The sequence below is a fragment of the Heliangelus exortis genome, chromosome 1 (assembly GCF_036169615.1).
Source record: "Heliangelus exortis chromosome 1, bHelExo1.hap1, whole genome shotgun sequence".
Classification (NCBI taxonomy): domain Eukaryota; kingdom Metazoa; phylum Chordata; class Aves; order Apodiformes; family Trochilidae; genus Heliangelus; species Heliangelus exortis.
The window spans coordinates 117,865,859-117,887,020 of NC_092422.1; the positions used below are offsets into that span (position 1 = coordinate 117,865,859).

Consider the following 21,162-nt stretch of genomic DNA (forward strand, 5'->3'; position numbering starts at 1 on the left):
GAGTAGTATCAGTGGCATTGCTGTGTGTCTTCAAAGAAATACATGAGAATGTGAGATGAGCTAGAAAGTGAGATGGGGGGAGTGAGAAGAAATAAACAAAAAGACAGCCAAGACATTATAGAGTGGGAAGAAAGAATAACTTTCAGCCACTGTTCCCTTCAAAATGTAAATTTAAATAATTTTTGCTTTTTTGCATCTTAGGGACAACACAGAAGCATAGAATTCCGATCTGATCTGTATCCCATTCTTGTCTTTGTTCTAGGAATCACCCTGTCTGAATATTTCCGGGATATGGGCTACCATGTCAGCATGATGGCAGACTCCACTTCCCGGTGGGCTGAGGCCCTCCGAGAAATTTCAGGGCGATTGGCTGAAATGCCAGCTGGTGAGCAGTCTTTCCTCAGCCTAGTCTTGTAAACGCATCCTTTCAACTCTGAGCCTTTGATTCAGTTCCTGTGTGTTGGTGTTTGCAGACAGTGGTTACCCAGCCTACCTTGGTGCCCGTCTGGCCTCTTTCTACGAGCGAGCTGGGAGAGTGAAATGTCTGGGAAATCCTGAGAGGGAAGGCAGCGTCAGCATTGTCGGAGCGTGAGTGTTACATTGCTTTGCTTTGTGATGGCTGCAGTTCTTCCTCTCTGCTTTTGTATGTCAAAGTACCTATTTTTCAGACTAAAGAGGTCTTGTTGCTCTGTGCAGCTGCAGAACTAAAAATATGTGAATGAGTAGGTAGATATTTAGTCTCTGTTCACCTTCAGCTGCTGCTAAATTGTGCATGGGGGCAGAAAGAATGAATGTGGACAGGTAGTTCTGTGAGGTGTGGAATCATAGTCACTTGCAGCAACTGGAGCAAATGGCTCAAGGAACAATGTCATTAGAGCTGTCACTGAACAGTATGTCAAGCCATGCTCAGAGCAGGAAAGAAGGGGCAGTGCATGCCCCACTTCAGGGCATAACAAATAATGGTTTTATTGCTTATGTAGAATAAAATTATAAGGAGCAGCATATCTCAAGCTGTGACAGGCTGTGAAGAGCATGTGGTTTGCAGACATGTATTGATTTGTATATCATAGCATAGGCAAAGTCAATTCCATCCCAACACGTTTCCAAGAAAACCTCTAGCATCTGTGAGAACACCTGAGGTCTGTTCTTTGCTCTGCTTAGTTCTGCTGTCCACAGCATATGTACACAAATGCATTGTGCTTTTGGGGTTGGAAGATTTTGTATTTTTTAAAATCTCTGGGATGACCTATAATGGTGTCAAGACCAAATTAATTTGAAGTGGTATCATATAGGTGAATATCTCAAATAATTTCTAATTCAAATTACTATTTTCTGTAAATAACAATTACACTCTGTTTCATGGTGTTGTGTCAGCACACTGGCTGGTAGCACATCTTTTCCAGTTGTGATAGTTTTGATAATCCAAACTGGACTTACTACACCTGGAGCTAGGTTGACTGAAATCATACCTTGATACAATCAATCAGTCACTGATAGAACTGTATTTCATAGTATGCTTGATATTACATCTGTGTGGGTATGCATCAAACACTCTGCAGTGGAAACTTGCAGTCTGTAGCTTACCTGAAGTCATGCTGACTTCCTTGGCTTCTGTGATGGCTGAGCTGTGCAGTCATATGTTTGGTACTTCAGCTTAAACTGTGAAAGCAATTCTCATAACTTTTCCTTGTCTCTTCCTGCTCAGTGTCTCTCCCCCAGGTGGTGATTTCTCTGATCCTGTCACATCTGCTACGCTGGGCATTGTTCAGGTATGTCCCATGATGATGTGTCTCTTCTGCCTGCTTTGTACAAGCAGCTTTGGAAAATGTTCTAACAGTATAAAAGATGACCTTATGAGATGGTCTCTGAACTGATGTGTTTGAGATCTCTTTGGAAGAAGAAGTAAAGGTAGCAATTCCTTACAATGCTGACTGCTCAGGAATACCCATGTGCTTGCGAGTTGCTCCCCACTGAGCTTCACTTCAAATGTGGCTTCTCTCAGCTGAGATGGAAAGTGAGCAACTCCTAATAGGTTCATTGAAGTCACAAAAAAAACCTTCAGAGCAACTGACTGAGAGATGAATATCTTACAACTTATTTGCAGCCCTGTTTTGGGAAAAGGAGTTGCATGCAATAGGTCTCAACTTAGACTCCAGTATTGTCACTGTCTTTGTTACAGCTGACTTCTCCCTCATGAGGAGTTTCAAGCTGAAGAAATCTGAACTCAGCTTAAAAGATGCATCAGTTTTTGACCAGTATATTTGAAAGTCACTGCTATGGTCAAATTAATATAAAGCAGCTTTATTTTTGTCTCTCAGGCTCTGATTTGTGATAGACTTTGTCATGTTGCATTTGCTCAGACGTGAATTCTGTAGTGTTTTGGGTTTTGTAATTTTTAATTTTTATTGCCTTCGATTATTTTGGTTTGGTTTTCATTTGGAGCACTGGTTGATCCTTCTGACAGGTTTTCTGGGGCCTGGATAAGAAACTGGCACAACGAAAGCACTTCCCCTCTGTCAACTGGCTGATCAGTTACAGCAAATACACACGTGCCCTGGATGAATATTATGACAAACATTTTACAGAGTTTGTCCCTCTCAGGACAAAGGCCAAAGAAATCCTACAGGAGGAAGAGGACCTTGCTGAGATTGTGCAGCTTGTGGGGAAGGTGAGTAACCAGCTGTGAGGAAATGTGGTGTCAGTGAGCTGTCTTCCCTTTCTTCACTGCTGGTGCAGGCTTTTGACTGTGTTTTAGTCCAGACTTGGGTATTACATTGTGCAAAACAGGCAGATGGTCACTGGGAAATGTCAGGTCAGGTGCTCCTGCCTCTAACTTTGCTTTGATCCAACTCTTGCATGTTGAATTGTAGTGACCAATACTTTTTAGATTTTATAAATAGGTTTGATGGAAATTTACTTGTAGTGCTCTCCCTATTCACTGATGTTCTAGCCCAACCAGGATGAGGCCTTTCACCAGATCTTGCCTAGAAGAGCTGTCTTCTATAGATGTGTCTTCAAAGAAAAGGAAACGTCATTTTAGGGCCTACTGTAGTTTTCTATTTACAAAACCATGTTCTAAAAGACTAGATTCCAGAGCAGAGTAGAATCAGTTCCTTGGTGTGGAAGGGGTATTGATTATGCAGTCCTTGCAACTATGCATTAGTCCTGTGATGGAAGTACTGGAACTGGTGATCTGTTCTTGATGTTATCTTGAACAGTTTATTTCAGTTTGGCCTTGGCTAACAACTGCAACACACCCTTAGAAAGGGAGATTTGTTAAAAAGAAAAAATTACATCCTATTGCTTTTTAGCTTTGAGTTCAGTCAGTCTCCTTGAGAAAGTAAGTCCAGACGTCCTGTTTAGAAATCAAACAGGTACTTAAAACTCAGCCCCTCTTCAGCACAAGGACGTTGAATGTAGAGAAGAGTGACCTATGGTGCTGCAACAGCAGTGTGCAGCAGGGTTGTAGCTGTTCTGCAGAGTATGACAGATGTTGTCAGCCACTCATTTACTTTTTTGAATGCCAGACAGGGAAAGCCCATTTGGTAGCTGTGGAGGTTAGTATCACATCCTTAAGATTGCTTATTGATCTAGTGTGCTGAGATCTAGTTTTAATTCCATGGACATAAGGAGTGAGGAAGACAAAAATTAATTTACCTCATTATATAGAAAGGTGATGCGTCAATGTACCTCATAGCAGAGCCATGTGCACTCTCTGTGGCTTTTCTATTTGCCTTACAGGAAGCTTCCTTTCCACTCTTTATCATCAGGTAGACTTAACATAGACTTACTGACTCTTTGGCACATCTTAATTTGGCTATCAATTAAGTGGGCTTTTCTCTAATTAGGAGTGGAATATATCCAAAAGACAGAATTCTGCTGCAGGCTATCTTAAGAGGGTGGGAGTATAACAGGTACTGAAAGATAGAGGTTCTTGGGCAGGATGTACCATGTCTTCATAGACTTGAGTACCAAGCTAACAGTGCATCTTGCTTTTCTAGGCTTCCTTGGCAGAAACTGATAAAATTACCTTGGAGGTTGCCAAGCTGATAAAAGATGACTTCTTGCAACAGAATGGTTATACGCCATATGACAGGTGAGATCTGACTGACCACTCTGCCCTCTTGGTCCTGTGTAGCCTGGGTTTTGGTGGCTGTTTTACTTGGAAACAGATCAGCACAGAATCAATTTTACTTCCCATAAAAAAAATGGAAGAACTGTTCTTAGGTAGGCCTAGCTGAGCAGCGTGGGTATTGTCTTACCCACAGCGTGGGTTTTTCAAATTTTCCAAATGTAGTCATACCCGTTGAGTTTTCCAGACCCTCCTCTATTGTTCAGTTAGTCAATATTTCTAGTTCGGCATGTGCTCCTTTGGAGGAGGAGCAGCTCTCTGTTTTCACAGTCAAAACCCAAAGTCCTCCTGTTTGTTCTAGAAATGCATAGAATCTCCTTTTAGTTACTGCTGCATAATTCCTAAGTACATTAAATCTATCAAACTTACTGGATCTTTCCCTAGTGCAATGCCTATTATCACTGTCTGCTTTGCTTCTTTCCATGCTATCCATGTGTTTTAACAGCCTGAGAAGGGGCCTTTTGTACTTCATCTCACTCTCCAGCCCATGTAGATCAGGAGGTTTTGAAATGCTTCATCACTAAAAATTGAGGCATGCATGATTCTGAAATGAGGTGTGATCAGGTAATTAGGGCAGATATGGAAGTATGCAGTAGGGATAGCACAGGAAGCAGCATGGTGTGGTGTATAAATTACAATGAGGTACCTTTTGTGTGTGGAGTATTGTTATCATAGAAACACTCCCTTTCCTCTGAGCAAAGAAATTTGCAGGGCTGTCGGGCCATCCCAGGCTGCTTGGAGAAGCCTGGTCCCATGATGGACAAAACAGGAAAGAGGAATTCCATTGGCTGTTCTGGTGTCTTCCCGTTCTTATTAGCATTGCCACATAGTGAAATATGAGCCTTGTACAGGGATGTGCCTGTTCTCTCCTGTTTTGCACAGTGTTTGGGTGCTGTTTCAGAAATCTAACTTCAGGACGTTTCTCTTAGCCTACGATTCCCTTATTAAAAATGTGGGACCTATCAGAGGCGCTCTCTCTGCTGTGACAGCATGCACTAAAAATACCTGGAGTGAAGCAGGCCAGCACTCTTTCTCGGGTGATTCAGAGTTGTGAAGGCAGGAGCAAAGCCTTGTCCTCTTAACCGTTCCAAAATACCTGACAGATTCTCTTCCGTTGCACCAGATTCTGCCCTTTCTATAAAACCGTGGGAATGCTTTCCAATATGATTGCATTTTATGACATGGCACGCCGTGCTGTAGAAACCACAGCCCAGAGTGACAATAAGATCACGTGGTCCATCATCCGAGAGAACATGAGTGAAATTCTCTACAGACTTACCTCCATGAAGTTCAAGGTATGTTTGTGAGGGGCTGGGTTGCATAGCTTTTTGGGAGCTTCCAGTGCCTCTGAAAGGCTGTTACACTCAAAGGTAGTCAACAGTTGCCTTAGAGAAAGGTTTATGAACAGAGGTTTTTGCAGTAATTTTGAATGCACTTAAGAACTGGCTTTAGTTAATGAGCACAGAAATGGTCAGTACAGAAAAGTAGCTGGGGGGTGCTGGCTGCAGAACCTTGGCAAACCCCTATTCAGTAGTTTCTTTTATGTTACATATATTCGTGGTAATATTACAAGCACCTTTTTTGTTTTGGGATTTTGATGATAAAACTCTGTAAAAAGTTATAACATGTTCTAAGGAGACTACTACCAGAGGCTGTACCAGACTACTGTAAGAGGCCTAAAAGTTGCTTCCTTAAATACAGGAGTGTGAATGATAGAAATGTTGATCAATATTAAATAGAAGTTAAGGAAAGAAATGCTGGACATCCTACATGTCCCCCCATGTTTTGCTTCAGGGCCTAAGGCAGGTGACTAGGAGGAGAGGAAAGGAAGAGTAACTTAAACATGGGCTAAATAGAAAGCAAGTCCCATGGAGCACCTGCTCTGGTAACTTCAGTAGCCATCTTTTTTCAGTACAGCTTCCCTAAAACTCATACAGGGCATGCTGGCATTGCATTTACTGATAGAACAGTAACCTGTGGTGCTGGCTGGTGTTAAAGTAGCTAAGGAATATTCTCTGAAGTATGGTGCTTACTCTGTTATAACTTAAGTTTAAAATCAGATGATCTGGTGTGCCAAGGTATTCTGTTCCTGCAGGGTAGTGACTTGTTTCTGCAATGAGTGGTTCCTGGTATATATCCCCAAAGCATCAAGAACATAAGATACACTTGATAACATGAGAGGTGGCTATATAGAGATAGAAGTAATAACACTTTTTACAAACTGGAAGACATCTGGCATACAGCAGAGCAGTGGGCAGCATGGCTAAAGACAGGAATCCAGAGGGCAAATGCATGTTAGGTGTAGCCAGCTGCCTGAGTAATATTTACGAAAGGAAAATTAAGTTTCCTGGGTAACAGTCTAAAAGGTGTGAGAATTCAAATGTTCTGAATCCCGTGGTCTGTGTACTTAGGAGAGATGATGGAATAGTGCATCCACACATGTAAGTCCTCTGTGTTCCCCAAGAGCTGCACAGAACCAGAGGACTGTAGTGGTGAGAGGGGTAATGGTGAAGACATTGAACAGATTTCACAGCCTGGCAGCTGATTCTTCTTGTAGGGAAGGCCTTGCAGCCCCAGAGCAAAGCCAGTTGTTACATTTTTTGCCCTTGTCTTTCACGATAACTATTCTGAGAAAAGCTGTACTAAGATGTTTGTGAGCTTGTTATGATTGTACAATGAGATTTTAATTTGAACTGAACGACCTCCAAGTGATGGCAAAGTAACTCTTGCACTTACGGGGATTGCATCCCACGAAGTACAGCTGAGCATTTCTTAGTCATGAATGCTTAATCCATTTGGCTTGGGATAGGAGCTGTCATTTAATCGCTGCAACTCTTGAACCACACAGCATCAACTGAGACCCTCAGTATTACTTAATCCTTAACAGGTCGGTTCTTTTTCAATAAAGTAAGCACTGCCCATGAAAAAAAACCAAATCTCTGTCCAGTATCCATTCTGCCATGCTGGCCTTGGGAAGGGGATGAGATTTAAACCCTGTGGCTGTTGGTGAGACAGGCAGGAGGCAGAGATGGAGCTGTAATGCCTGCTCTGCAGTCAGCAAGTGTTAATCCTGAGGTAGAGAAATTACAGCACTGGCAAAGCAGGATTATGTTAAGTATCTGAGGTTTTTCCTGATATATCTGTTTGTTTGTGGTGTTATTGTTGTCATTCAGGACCCAGTCAAAGATGGTGAAACAAAAATCAAGGCGGACTATGCTCAGCTGTTTGAGGATATGCAGAATGCATTTCGCAGTCTGGAAGACTAGACTCGACCTCTGTGACCACTCCAGTTTGTCCTCTCAATTCCTCATCTCAGCTCCTCTGCTTCCCTACCTTACAAGAATGATGCAACAGTACTTGAGTTGATAAATACCCCTGTGTTTTCCCTGTTCATACTCAAGAGCGTCCTTACAAAACATTCCTCTTAGTTTGTGTTTGGCATTGCTTGGCGTGTCTGAAATGGTGTGTGATGAGTGAATGGGCCTGGCTGAGTGCAGAAATGCTGTTGTACACTTCTCGGGTGGGAAGAACTTCACCTTGCCTCTCCCAGCTCTCCTGGTAACAGTTTTTCACCTTGGGATGTAACAACCAGTTGAGCTGTACTGGCAGAGGAAGTGTTGATCTTGATGTAGTCACACGGTACACTGTGAGCTGGCAGTCGTAAGGGCATTTACATCTGGCACTTTAAGTGACTATCATTATGTAGAACTCCCTATTCGGAAACAGAATTTTTGACAATATTCTGATGACTTGTTGATACAACCAAAAATTCTTTACTACTTTGTCCCTTGTGCAACCCCCAGCTGAGTCTGTTGGTATTGAAATGTGGTGGTCTCTCTAAGAAGGGACAAATTAGAAGATGAGCAGGAACAAGTGACCAGTATACTTTTGTACACTGGAGAAAGTTTTATTTTCCTACTTAATACAGATAGGAATGTTGGACTTGGCATCAGCTAAAATCAAAGCCATAGGTGCTCAGCTTCCAGCAGAATTGTACCTCCTTGCTCCCGCTCACAAGATTTCACACTGCTCAGCTGCTTGTTTGTGAAGCTTGTGATTGCTGCCATGTTCTGCAGGACATATACAGCAAGTTACAGTGATGCCATGTGTGTGGACCACGAGCACAGTCCTTTCTCAGTTGTGCTCTGTCTGGCAGTGCAGTTGCCTCCCAGTGCAATGCCCAGGTCTGGCATGCTGAGGAAAGGAAAGCCTGTGCTTAACCTTCCTCCTCCACCTGTGCTCAAGTGACCTGTCTGGTGGTGGCACAGAAGGTCCCCAGTTCTCCTGTAAGAGGAATGTCTGATAATACACTTCTGGGGGCAGGGGATGAACAGGGGGAAGGTTCACAAGTACAAAGTATATTTACTCCTGCCTTGCTGATTACAATGCAAGAGAAACCAGTGACTTTGGTCAACTTCTGTGTGTTCTGGAAGCATGCTTTCAAGCAGCTGATACTGCTGTATCTTGGGCTTGTTTATTGGCAAAATGAGTATGAGATGAGGAATGAGCATAGAGCAGCCTTTCTGTCAGATTCCAAGAGCCCAGCACTCACACCATTGCTGTGGAGTGAGAGAGAGAAGCACTGGCATCTCCTCCAGACTCTCCCACTCGTGTCAGGAGGCATCCAGTGCTGCTTTGCCATGCAGTGCTCTGTGCCCAGCTGGGTTCCAGCTGACATCTGCTGCTTCGTTACGGTCATGGTTTCATGACAAATAACCATTTGTTGTTGGTGGCGTGGCTGTGTAAGTGTTAACTCTGCACCAAAGTATTTCCACCAGCTGCCAACTTTGAACAGTAGCGATGCAAAGCGATCTCGCACTACGGACCAAATGCTGACACTTCCACTCTGATACCAACTCGCTGTTTGTCAGGCAGAGCCCAGCTGAAACTTAAAGGGATTAATTATTTTTGATTCTCACAAAAGGAGCTACTCCTCCAGCTGATATTCTGGTAGTGAATGGTTAAGTTTACAGCTCACTAAACTTTCGGTGTAGGCTGCTTATTTTACCAATGAGCATGTGTGAATGAGTAGTCACCATTCAAGCCCTTGCTGGATTCCTCATTGTTTGTACCCTTCACCACTGTACTATGTAGCATTTCATGCTAGAAAACAGATGTTCTTATCTCTTTACATAGAGGATGTTATAAACTTTACAGAAGATGTCTAAGGTAATACAGTTCTAATATTTATTGTGCTGTACCTGGCCCTGAAGTGTGACCAGTTCAAAGTTTCATATATATATTTTTGTCATTTTTTGGTTCGTGTCTTGTTTTCAGTGTTGAGATTCTGATGTTCACTGTGTCCTGCAAGTCTTCCCTCCGCAGCTGCAGGAGGAATGAAAAGAGGGGAAGGACCCCACCACCTACTTTATCTTGTATATTTCATAATGTATGTTGCTGGAAATTGTGTAAAAAAAAATAAATTTAAAAAAACCACCACTGGAGGTAATGAGAATGGCTTAAAAGTAGGACTTTCTGTCTCATTTTCTTCTATCAAACCAAAACTGCCACAGTGATGAACAGAGCATATTGTGCATCCTTGAAATCTTACTGCAGTTTAGGGATCTCTTTAAAATTGTAAATAGCAACAGGGCTGGGACATTTTACCTCCGCTCCCCCATCCCAGTATAGCTTGCATTTTTACCTCAGATATGACATGAAAGGAAGAGTTACAGTGTAGCTAATATTATTAGGGGAAAGACTGCATTTATTGTAATACAAGTGTGAATTTGCCTTCACTCCCCGTACCTGCCACGCATTCGGACGTGACTGCAATTGTACCATTTTATGGCACTTTGCTGAGCCTTGAAGTAGTTCCCTGATGTGCACCTTGTGCTGCGGAACACACTATCTAAAATCTCAGCTGTGTGTTTCAGACAAACTGCTTTGAACTTCAGGCTCAGAAGATAAGCAGCATTGCTAGCTACAACCTATCCTTTAAAATACAGAGTTGAGACATAGCAACAGATGAAGTGAAAATATACTAAAAACTTCACATTCAGGCATTTCTGCATATATTTGACCACTGTTTAACACCTCTTTGGTGGAAGCTTTTGCTATTTTTCATAAATTAGAGATACAGCAAGCTCAAACGGAGCGGAGGCTCAAGTCATTCCACTGCATTACAAAGGGGTGGAAGTCCCAAGCTCGCTCCTGGCATCCACAGAGGAGAGAGCAGTTCTCTGCAGACATTAAGAAATCCCTCAAGGGAAGGGATGAGTTCAGGTCATGGCAGCTTGGAAGTTACCAACTGGTAGCATCCTCACTTCATCCACTCGACTTTTGTGGATCTGGAAGGCAGGAGTCACCCAGCGGCCACAGGAACACTGCTCACCCCGCCAGCTGAAGGAGCCCAGCTTTGACGTGCACTTGGGACACAGGAGCTGCAAGAAAAACATGACCCACACCAAGGTGCATGCAGATTTAGGTCTATTTAAAATGTATTGTGATAACCTGTGCTGAGCCAGCTCTTTCCCTTGTTAACGCTTAACTGAAGGTAAATGGGGTGAAAAACAGGCAAAAAAGCTACGCTGGTATGGCTGGTGTTTGCTATGCCTTGAGGTGTAGCAGGCAGCTGTGCTGGCAGAAGGGAGGATCTGGAGGGTGTGGTTTGAGCAGTTTTGCCAGTCTGCAGAAAGCCTCTGTCAGCCTAAGACCACAATGGCTTTTAAAGTCCCCAAAACTTCTCTCATACTGAAACCAAACAGGAGACAAACCCTCTCCAGCACCCTGGCCAGTGTTCTCAGTCCAGCAAGATCAACAGCTCATTTCCTTATAAAAGGATATTAAACATAAAAGAATCCATTTGTAAGATGCAAAATTCAGGCCAGAAAGGCTGGGAGACCTAAGTCCTTGTGTAGGTGCTTTTGCATCAGGAACAGAAAGAATTTATTCTGCCTTTGCGAAAAAAGAAAAAAAAACAGCATCTGAAAAATAAAGTTAATAAAGTACATAATAAATAAAAATAAAGCTCCCCTTTACCTGTCCTTCCATTACTCCAAGCAATGCTGGCTCCATCCACTGCACTGGCTCTGTGAAGTAAGAAGTACACTTTTCACGGCCATCACTGGAAAGCCGAGCAGAGTCTGTTATCCTCTTGTGAGCAAAGGCTGTTGGTCCGGTTCCTTCCTCGTGGGACAGAATACTGGAACTACGGAACAAAGCTCGCCTGCCCTCCATGACAGAGAGAAAGAAAAAAAAGTAATAGTTTTTCTTTTTACTGGAGAAACCTACAGACAACAGAAAATAGCTGTCTCTCACATAGATCAATTTTCGAACAATTCCAACCTACAAAAACTTTGAATATATTCTCATATACTTGAAGAAGCCTACACCTAGGTAAGAGGATTATTCAATTTCACTTTTAATTAATCCATCCAAGGTAGTTAAAATTTAGTCAATCCCCCAAATCCATACACTTTTCTTCTAAAGAAACACATTGTCAAAAACAAACTGGAAGTAATGGTTTCAAGCAACTTCACAGAGCCACCTACAGAATGTGGCAGTTTAGCCTGCACAGGTGCTGCATAACACAAAGAAACAAAAGGTTTTGTATTTTGTCAGATATTTCATTCTACTTTTTTTGTATATAGAAACTTAGGGAAGAGATCACCCCTGTCCTGACAATTATGACACGCCATTGATTTACATGGGCTGTTTTTCTTTTGAGTCAATTTCAAAATTAATGGAGAAATATAAAAGGTTCAGTACCTGCATTTCCTGCACCTGTAGAGAACCTCTGTGTTTGAAGTTTGACATATACTGGTTGGATCAACAGCAAAGACTTCTCGGGGCAAGTCTTGAAGTTCTGCAGAGGGGTCAATACCAAGTTGTGGATCAGATCAATGCAGCCACACTGCATTTCTGTGGGACAAGGCAGTGCTGCACCTCTGCCCCCACCATGGCATGCAGAAGTTACCTTCTTGGCAGTCACTTGTCCACTCACTGGTTCCATAAGGTAAGCTAAAAATGAAAGAAACTCATCCCACCACACCTAAGATTGGGATTCACTTAAGGCAAGGAAATGGGATCTAAATTTGGGGCTTAGCAGTGGTAAAATAGTTGAATTTTGCTTTACATTCTCAGTTAAACAGAAAGGCAGAGGAGGAGCTTTTACAGTTCTACCAACCTGTTAGTGCACACAATACAGAAAGTCAACTTAACAGTGGGAATTGCCAAGAAGAATGAGACATAAATGGAGACAGCACTTTCATGATGAATGTGCAACACTGAGATCTTGCAAAAAAGCTGTTATTATTTTATTATAAAATTTCACAGATGCACACATTACTACTACAATCAACCTTTTACAAGTATGAAAGTTTATTTTGTATGTTGATTTCAACATTATCTCACTTGACTTCATTTTAGGGAATCTAAGTTTGTCTAGCCAGGTACATAGGAATCAGGAAAACTGACCTTTACCATTTCTGCATTTTGCTAAAGAGAACTGTTCCTTATGGATCTTACTTCTCATACATGTGTCAAAAGATGCTATTTTCCCCACTGATGATCTATGATTCTCTAGATCCAGCAGGATGTGAATTTGAGTTTGCCTAGCTAACTCAGGGCTTGGCTGCTCGGAGGGTTGACTCCAAGTCAAAGAATCACAGAATGGTTTGGGTTGGAAGGGACCTTAAAGATCATCTCATTTCAACCCCCCTGCACTCAACTAGCCCAGGTTGCCCATCCAGCAACCAAGGCCCATCCACCCTGGCCTTGAACACTTCCAGGGAGAGGGCATCCCCAACTTCTCTGGGTAACGTGTTGCAGTGTCTCACCACTCTCACAAGGAATAATTTCTTCCTAATGTCTAATTTAAAACTACCCTCTTACAGTTTAAAGCCCTTACACCCTGTCCTATCAATTCATTCCCTTGTAAAGTCTCTCTCAAGCTTTCCTGTAGGCCCCATTCAGGTTTGTGTTCACTTCAGGATAGACGATCCCACCTGAGTGGGCTGTCTTGGAACTGCCCCAAGCTACTCTCCAAGCACTCCCCCCGGCTCTAGGCCGCTGCTCCCGGCGCGCACCACGGCCCCGCAGCCCCGGGCAGGCGGTCCTGCCGCTTCCCCCGCCACTCACCGGGGTACTTCTCCGTGAGCACCTGCAGCCGGTACCGCTTGTAGAGGGCGCTGGTGCTGTCCACGGCGCAGCCCATGGCCTCGTAGAGCTTCAGCTGCCCCAGGAAACCCGGGTTCATCCTGCGGCAGGGGCGAGAGGAGAGCGGGGCTGAGGGGGCGCCGGGCAGGCGGGGGACAGCGTGAGGCGGGAAGGGATGGAGACCCACTCGGCGTCTGGTTTGGAAGCCCTGACAGCAGCGTAGGCATCCTCCCAGCCGAGTCCCTTCGTCTTCATCAGGTAGGCGGTCACCACGGCCACGCTGCGGCTCACCCCGGCCTGGCTGCAAGGGAAGGAAAGGACATCCCGGCCCTGAGGAGCGCGGCCCGGAGGAGGGCTCTGGTACCAGCCGACCCCCGTCCCCGCCGCCCCGGCCCTCACCAGCGGACGAGGACGGCACCGCCACCCTCCTGCGCTGCGCCGATGAAGGTAGCGCAGTCGTCTAAGTGGCTCAGCAGGTCCGCGCCCGGCTCGTCCCGCGCCCGGACGTGCATGGCCCGCACCCCTGGCACCGCCGGCGGCTCCTCCGCGTCCACCGTCAGCACCGCCACCACCCCCTCCGCCGCCAGCGACTCCGGGGTCGAGCACGACTCCGCGCCGCCCACGTAGAGTCCCGGCAACACCCGCACCATCCCGCCGCCCCGGCAACCCGAGGCCGCCGACATGGCGGCACGCCCCACGCTAAGGAAAGAGCACCGCCCCCAAGATGGCGGGGTCGCCCCTCCCAAGATGGCGCCTGCCCTCCTCCTCGCCCGGCTGACGACGGTTGCCATGGAGACCCTGGCGCTGCCGGCGGGCGGTAGCAGTCCGGGCTCCGTCTCCCCGTCCCTCCGCAGCCCGGGCCCCTGTCCCGCCGGCAGGGGACAGCCGGGAGCCGCCTGGGGAGGCCGGCAGAGCCGGTGCTGCTCGTAGCGGTGGGGCGGGTGAGTGTGAGGGTCACCTGTGGGCCGCCTGGCCAGGCCTGTAACGATGGGGGCTTTAACTAAATCCATATTTTTATTCTGATTTCCTACCAGTAACTGAGCTATGACTTGCATTCAACACTGAAATATGATACATTGTAGACAAAAGTCATACTATTTTCTGGTAATTTCCTTGATTCCAAGGCTTGCTTCATGTGACACTGAAAGCTGAAGACTGTGGGTCAATGCAGAAATCCTGGTGCTGCCACATTTTTCTTCCCATCATAAGGTTCAGATCTGTTCTATGGCAAAAGAAGACAGAGCCTTGCTTTTCCTCCCATAGGTAAGGATAATGTCCCTTAGCAGGGCAGCTGTGCAAAACATTACCATCCAATATATCATCAGCCTTACCTTTTCCTTCTTGTCTCCAAAGACCCCAGTGCTTCACTTCCTCTTCAAGACATTTTGTCCAAAGACATATCTGCCACGTCACTGCAGGTTTTCCCCAGAACAGGCCAAACTGCAAATTTCTGAGAAGAGGTAAAATGTCAGATTTAATTAGAAAGAGCAATGGTAAAGCTATATCCTTTATGTTCTCAGTTAAAGAAAGGCAGAGGAGGATGCTACCTGTGTGCTCATCAAGGACTCCATCACCAGTGCCAGCAGGGAGCATGCACCAGTTGTCAGCTTTTCTGGGAAATAGACAGTAGGACAATAGACAGTAGACAATAGACAGTAGGGCTTCTAGAGCTGTGCAGTTCCCGTGTAGTGCTGTTGGCCCATCAAGCAGAACAAGGTGTCTCCTTATAACTGAGATGGGCCCCAAGGCTTTTGAGAGTGCCAGTCCACTGCAGCTTAAAGTTTGCTGTCATCCTGCTGCACTTGCCATACTTGCCCTCGTGCCTGTGTGATTATGTGGTGGCCCAGCTAGCAACCTGCTCCAGCCCTCTTTGGATGTTTCAAATCGCATAAACCTGACACAAAGGAAAGAGCGTGACTGTATATAGGTTGGGGACTGACCTGTTAGAGGGCAGTGTAGAGGAAAGGGACCTGGGGGTGCTGGTGGACAGAAGGATGACCATGAGCCAGCAAATGTGCCCTTGTGGCCAAGGCCAATGGCATCCTGGGGTGTATTAGAAGGGGGGTGGTTAGAGAGGTTGAGAGAGGTTGAGAGAGGTTCTCCTCTTCCTCCTCTACTCTGCCCTGGTGAGGCCACATCTGGAATATTGTGCCCAGTTCTGGGCCCCTCAGTTCAAGAGATACAAGAAACTGTTTGAAAGAGTCCAGTGCAGAGTGACCAAGATGATAAAGGGAGTGGAACATCTCCCATATGAGGAAAGGCTGAGGGAGCTGGGTCTCTTCAGCTTGGAGGAAACTGAGGGGTGACTTCATTAATGTTTATAAATATATAAAGGGTGAGTGTCAGGAGGATGGAGCCAGGCTCTTCTCAGTGATGTCCAGTGATACAAGGGTAACAAGTGCAAGCAGGACCAGAGGAGGTTCTATGTTAACATAAGAAAAAGCTTTTTCACTGTGAGTGTGACAGAGCACTGGCACGGGCTGCCCAGGGAGGTTGTGGAGTCTCCTTCTCTGGAGACATTCAATATCCTCCTGGATAGGTTCCTGTCTGACCTATACTACGTGGTCCTGCTCTGGCAGAGGGATCGGACTCAATGATCTTTTGACACCCCTTCCAACCCCTAATATTCTGTGATTCTGTATCCAAGGACAAGAAATCTCTGACAGCTCTTACTTAGATTATTTTAAGATGTAGAACTGCATTAACTGTGCAAAACCTCCTTTCCAGTTGCCATTGTCACTGGCTAGAAATAAAGGGCCTTCTGAAAAAGCCTTAAAAAAATCATACAAGCTTTCAGCAGGAGCTGCTATAATTTATCAGGGGAAAAAAGTATACTGAAAAGAAAGACACGTCAAACTGTGTAAGGACCTTTAGTCATGAAAGCAGTTAATTACAGCAGGCTACCATGAGGAAATGCTGGATAATCAGTCGAGAGAGAGGTTTGAGGAAAGTCTGCCAGCAAGTGCAATTCATTGAAGGGACTATCAGTCTTACAGCACAATTATATTACACAAGGATCATATGAGTACTATGAAATGGTTAATCATCTCTGTTATGAAGGGCCCCTCAGTCTGTGAGTTTGCAGAGGCAAACAGGACCATCTGCAACTAAAACCAGTAGCAGAGGCAGGGCTTGTAGCTGCAGACTGGCAGGGGGTTGGTCCAGTCACAGTGTGACCAGTACACTACTCTGCACTGGCTCAGTCCGTGGATGATGAAGGAATGTGGAAAAGATGCAATTTCAGAGTGAAAACCTGTGGTGGGGGAAAGTCCAAAATCCATGGGGCAGAGCCCACAGGCAGCATGTAAGAGCTTCATATGACTCAGGCTGCAGGCCCTGAATACCTTCTCCGTTTCTTTGTTAAATCCCTTTGCTGTGTTTGCCACCTGCAGCATGAGGCAATGTTTCAAGAGTTTGCTCATGACTCCCAAAATAGAGAAAATATTTTTTCAGTCTGATTTGCAAACCCTCATTCTCCCCCTACCTCTGCCTCCCTTCTTCAGCCTGTCTTCTTGTGCACCACTGTAATTTTTGACGGTTTTATTCTCCCCCAGGTTCCAGGAAACTCTGTGACTAATTAAGCATTCAGGGCAAGCTCAGGTGCAAGGGAAAAACAAGTCAGATGATGGGCTGCTGCCCACTCGCTCCAGTGAGTGCATTCCATCTCAGCATGTGTCTGCCCTACTACTTCGCAAGGGAAAATGCCGGGTTTCCCTGGGCTGCCCACTCTGGAGCCTCACAGCACAACCACATCGGCAAAACTGAATCTTCTGTTGCAGAACCAGAAGCACCAGGGGCCTGGGCAGAGGCCTAACTGTGTCTTCCTTGCTGGAAGAATTTTGCCAGTGTGCTTTGTCACACAACTGAGCAGCTCTGCTCCTTCAGGCTTTAAAGCAGTTTTGGGTATATACGTCAGAGAGTTAATGAGAAGAAGAGCCTGCAGCCTGCAGCCCACAGCCCAAGTTGCCAGGGGTGGCATGTAAAACAGTGGAAGGGCTAATGGGTGGGGACACCTTCAAAAGGACATTTGTGAGAGACAGCAACTATGGGTTTCTGGGCCCTTCTGGTGTCTGAATACAGCAGGAGCTTGGACCTCGCACTTTGCACAGGTTCTGTTGGTGAAGGGGCCTGGTGGCATTTCTTGCTCCTTGGAGAAGGGGTGTCTCTGGCTTTTGCTGAGCTCAGAACTTGGTGGGAGCTGGGAAGCCCTACACAGCAGTATCTCATCCCTTACAACAGGAACTTCCCAGCTGTCACTGTGCTTCTAGTGGAAAATTTAACCTCAGATTTTTGAAAGACTGATACTCCCTGCATCAGTACATTCTGTGCATCAATACTGAGCTTCATGTTTCTACTTTTATCCATTTATTGGAAGGATTGCTGCACATGCCCACAGGAAGCAATCAGTCTTATAAAGGCATTTAGCAACAGAGAAAGGGGCTCACTTTTGATACTCCATAGGAGGATGTCACCATAGCCCCACATGGGTGAGACGTTCCTACCTGTCTCCATGCTCTCAGCATCTGCAGACATGCAGTTACTCTCCATGCCAGAGAAAATTACTTTCCCAACTGCGGATTTGATGTTCAATTACAGAATGGATCATGACAGCTACTACTACCGTGTATTAATAGCTCTGCTTCACTTTACGGCTTTAAGAGCTGTAGCACCCAAAGATTTGTAATGACGTGTTACATTCAGCAATGCATAATGTAAGGAAACTAATCCAACAGTGCCAGGTCACTGAGCCGACTCACAAGTTTTTAAGTGTGTTTCTTCTGCCAAATTTGCTGCCCTATTTACTGGATTAAAATGAACAAGTTGCACTGCATTCATAAAACTACATACTTGCCTCTATTTTGACAGCTCCCAGACCCTTGTCCCCCTCTCACACTGACACCCGAGGAGCCATTTAGTCTTTCTTCCTACCCCATCCTCTCTTTGAAAAACCCTTTGAAACAGGTCCCACTGTGCATTTCTCAGAGACTCACACAGACAACGAGGGACCATAGCTGAGAGGAGGCACTGGGGACATGGGCAGAGATGAGGCATGGAACAGCTATGGGAGAAGGGTGAAATGGTAGTCGTCCACGGGCAGAGGGGGACTGTGGCTGCCACCACTCATTGCCCTTTGACAGGAATTTGTATCTCGGACACTCTTGGAGAAAGAATGCCTTGCAAAGATTGGGATCATAGGTGACTTCTTCCTAGAATTGGATTTACAGCTGATAGTGGGAAAGTCAGTCCTAAATACATATTAAATGCTGAGATTGTACCCTGGAGCTGGGTCTGGGTCCACGCCAGAGACACTTTGGCAGCCAGAGCACCTGAACAGTAATCCATGTTTTTTAATCCCTCTTCCCACTCATGGGCTATGTGCTTCCATGTTTCCATCCTCACATCACAGCAATCCACTGCACAGGCAGTGTCAGCTGGATAGCAGAAGGCTGGCTCTCATCTGGGGTAAGCGGACTTATTCTCCTAGACATTCCTTACTCAGAGATGCATTCCTCATTTCTCCTGCAATTTACCCAGGAGTCTACTCCAGCAGGCTTTAAATAGCATTTTAAAATCCTGTCCCACAGTGGGACCCCTTCTGTGGTACCAATGAAAAGTGATTAAAAATAACAAATGTGTTCTCAGGAGGTCTAAGTTCACTGCAGAGAGTGCTGCACTTCCACTGACAAATACTCATGGTCTGCAAATCAGAGGAGGCAGAAAACACCTCAGTTATCTGATCTTTCAGGTAGAGTTGAGATAACTCTTTGTTTTACAAGCACTTTTGTGAAACAAGAACTTGTAAGCAAATAATTTAAAGTGTGAACATATTATTGGTACCTTAACATCTGTAATATTGCTAAATAAATATTCTTAAGAGGGGAGACCATTCTCTATTTTAACCTCCAGGAGAGACATTTCCTTACTGGTGGTTATACCTCCATCATTTCTGCTACTACTTCTTTTTGAGTTCCCTAACTCTCTCTCTTGTTTCTGAAAATCAGGAAAAAAAAATAATCTGGATCCTCACATACAAGCTCATACCACTCCAATCATATGTATTTTCTTTTCTAGCTCCATCTTGAAACCAGTTAGTTTTATTTTGCTACATCCCTCCTGCTTTGCTCTGAGTGCCTGAGACGAAAGATAGGCAAAATCATCAGACAAAAAGATGGTAACTTGCCTTGAACCAGATTCTTGTGTCAGTGTTATCTTCTTTTTGTTTCCTGTTAGCTATCCCAATGGTGTGCTATGGGAGAAAAAATAATACAGAAATAAAGCAACTCATCCATATTCCTGTTCAGCTTTGGCTTTGTTGGAAAAACAAAGCAAGTCCAATTGTGTTTACTTGACAAAGAGCTTTTCACTTCCTTTTACAAGGTCAGCTCTTCTCCATGTGTGTGCAAGTTTTAATTCATCTTTCTTGACTGTGTATGACCAAACAGTGTAACAGATGTGTTGGGTTTTTGCTCAATGTTTTGTAAATCCCTTTTTTTACCCTTACCAGCTCAACTGGCCTGTCCTAGGACCAATTTTGCTTTTTTTCCCCCTTTACTGATTCCTGACTATCCTACAAAAGGCTCTTCGTTCCTTCTCTCCTCTTTTGCTGAACATCAAAGGTTCACAGCAGAACTGATACCTTTCATTCCTGCAGTTCATAATCTTGCACCATTTACTATTTAACAGTAGGTGATTTTTATTACTCTGTATCTCCAAGTTATCCATTGCTTCCTAATAGTTCCACCCTCCTCCATGTCTCTAGTGCCTCCCCCCAGCTCATCAACTGAGGTTTTCAGTAGCTCGCTGTTTCAACATTTTTGCCTTGCAAGCACATCCTTGCAGATCCTCATCATTTGGCTGTTTCTGATGTGACACTGCAGCAAACTTTTCAGCAAACCCTGCAAATTTTAGCTGCATCATAGAATAGTTTGGGCTGGAAAGGGCCTTAAAGCTCTTCTAGTTCCAACTCTCCTGCATGGGCAGGGATACCTCCCACTAGACCAGGTTGCTCAAAGCCCCATCCAACCTGACCTTGGATATGTCCAGGGAGGGGGCAGCTACAGCTTCCCTGGGCAACCTGTGCCAGCATCTCACCACCCTCACACTAGAGAATTTCTTCCTAATGTCTAACCTAAATCTACCCTCTTCTAGTTTTAAGCCATTACTCCTTGTCCTATCACTCCATGCCACTGCAACAAGTCCCACCCCATCTTTCTTGTTGGACCCTTTCAGGTACTGGAAGGCTGCCATAAGGTTTCCCAGGAGCATCCTCTTCTCCAGGCTGAACAACCTCAACTGTCTCAGCCTGTCTTCATAGGAGAGGTTCTCCAAGTCCTCCAATCATCTTTGTGGCCTTCCTCTGGTCTCACTCTAACACCTCCATGTCCTTTTTATGTTGGTAGCTCCAGAACAGGACACAGCACTCCAGGTGGGGGGGGGCCTCATGAGAGCAGAGTAGAGGAGGAGAATCACCTCCCTCGACCTGCTGGTCACGCTTCTCTTGATGCAGCCCAGCATACAGATGGCTTTCTGGGCTGCAAGTGTACATTGCAGGCTCAAGTTGAGCTTGTCTTCATAAAGCACCCCTAAGTCTTTCTCCTCACTGTTCTTCTCAATCCATTCTCCACAGGAACTTGTAATTATGCGTGGGACCTTGCACTTGGCCTTGTTGAACTTTATGTGGTTTGTATGGGCCCACCTCTCAAGCCTGTCAAGGTCCCTCTGGGTGGCCTCCCATCCCTCCCGTCTGTCGATCGCACCACACACCTTGGTGACAGTTCGGCTCAAGGCAAGGTACCTTTGGGAAAGCCATGCTGTACCACATCCTGCTTTCCGTTGCGCTTCACTTCCCTGTCTTCCCTTACTCCCTGAAAACGTTCAGGCCCTGCTTTCTCTTCCGTGTCCAGTCGTACATACAAGAGTGGGGGGGGGGG

At 45.3% G+C, this 21,162-nt stretch overlaps 2 protein-coding genes across 9 annotated transcripts in view; one reads left to right on the top strand and one right to left on the bottom strand.

The window, feature by feature from the left end:
- The window catches only part of ATP6V1A (ATPase H+ transporting V1 subunit A), a 27,938-nt gene extending 20,388 nt beyond the window's left edge, over window positions 1–7,550 (top strand). For both annotated transcript variants that reach the window (XM_071760958.1, XM_071760966.1), the window contains 7 exons: window positions 263–385; window positions 474–588; window positions 1,706–1,769; window positions 2,465–2,668; window positions 4,002–4,096; window positions 5,256–5,427; window positions 7,306–7,550. In XM_071760958.1, coding sequence (XP_071617059.1) covers window positions 263–385; window positions 474–588; window positions 1,706–1,769; window positions 2,465–2,668; window positions 4,002–4,096; window positions 5,256–5,427; window positions 7,306–7,398 — 866 coding nt within the window. In that variant the 3' untranslated portion in view covers window positions 7,399–7,550. The remainder of the gene's footprint in view (window positions 1–262; window positions 386–473; window positions 589–1,705; window positions 1,770–2,464; window positions 2,669–4,001; window positions 4,097–5,255; window positions 5,428–7,305) is intronic.
- A 2,268-nt stretch (window positions 7,551–9,818) lies between these two features.
- On the bottom strand, window positions 9,819–14,861 carry DUSP12 (dual specificity phosphatase 12). Of its 7 annotated transcripts, none has more exons than XM_071761019.1 (6): window positions 14,563–14,861; window positions 14,263–14,448; window positions 13,214–13,532; window positions 11,843–12,094; window positions 11,114–11,163; window positions 9,819–10,515 (listed from the first exon to the last, which is right to left on the bottom strand). In XM_071761019.1, exons 2-6 carry the CDS (start codon window positions 14,284–14,286, stop codon window positions 10,354–10,356), a joined length of 807 nt encoding a protein of 268 aa, XP_071617120.1. In that variant the 5' UTR covers window positions 14,287–14,448; window positions 14,563–14,861; the 3' UTR covers window positions 9,819–10,353. The 7 variants fall into 7 exon arrangements, 6 of the variants coding, with proteins under 6 accessions (XP_071617120.1, XP_071617113.1, XP_071617081.1 ...); XM_071761012.1 differs by having other exon boundaries at window positions 14,263–14,453; XM_071760980.1 differs by lacking the exons at window positions 14,263–14,448; window positions 14,563–14,861 and adding an exon at window positions 13,631–13,998 and having other exon boundaries at window positions 13,214–13,332; window positions 13,419–13,532.
- Window positions 14,862–21,162: the final 6,301 nt, after the last annotated feature.

Bases quoted from the DNA above. Each gene is read 5' to 3' on its own strand.
- DUSP12 (XM_071760980.1), bottom strand. From the start codon at position 13,914: ATGTCGGCGGCCTCGGGTTGCCGGGGCGGCGGGATGGTGCGGGTGTTG. The intron at 13,533-13,630 runs GTGAGGGCCGGG...CTTCCCTTGCAG, and splicing joins GGTGCCGTCCTCGTCCGCTG to CCAGGCCGGGGTGAGCCGCA. The intron at 11,164-11,842 runs GTACTGAACCTT...CTTACTTCACAG, and splicing joins TACAGGTGCAGGAAATGCAG to AGCCAGTGCAGTGGATGGAG.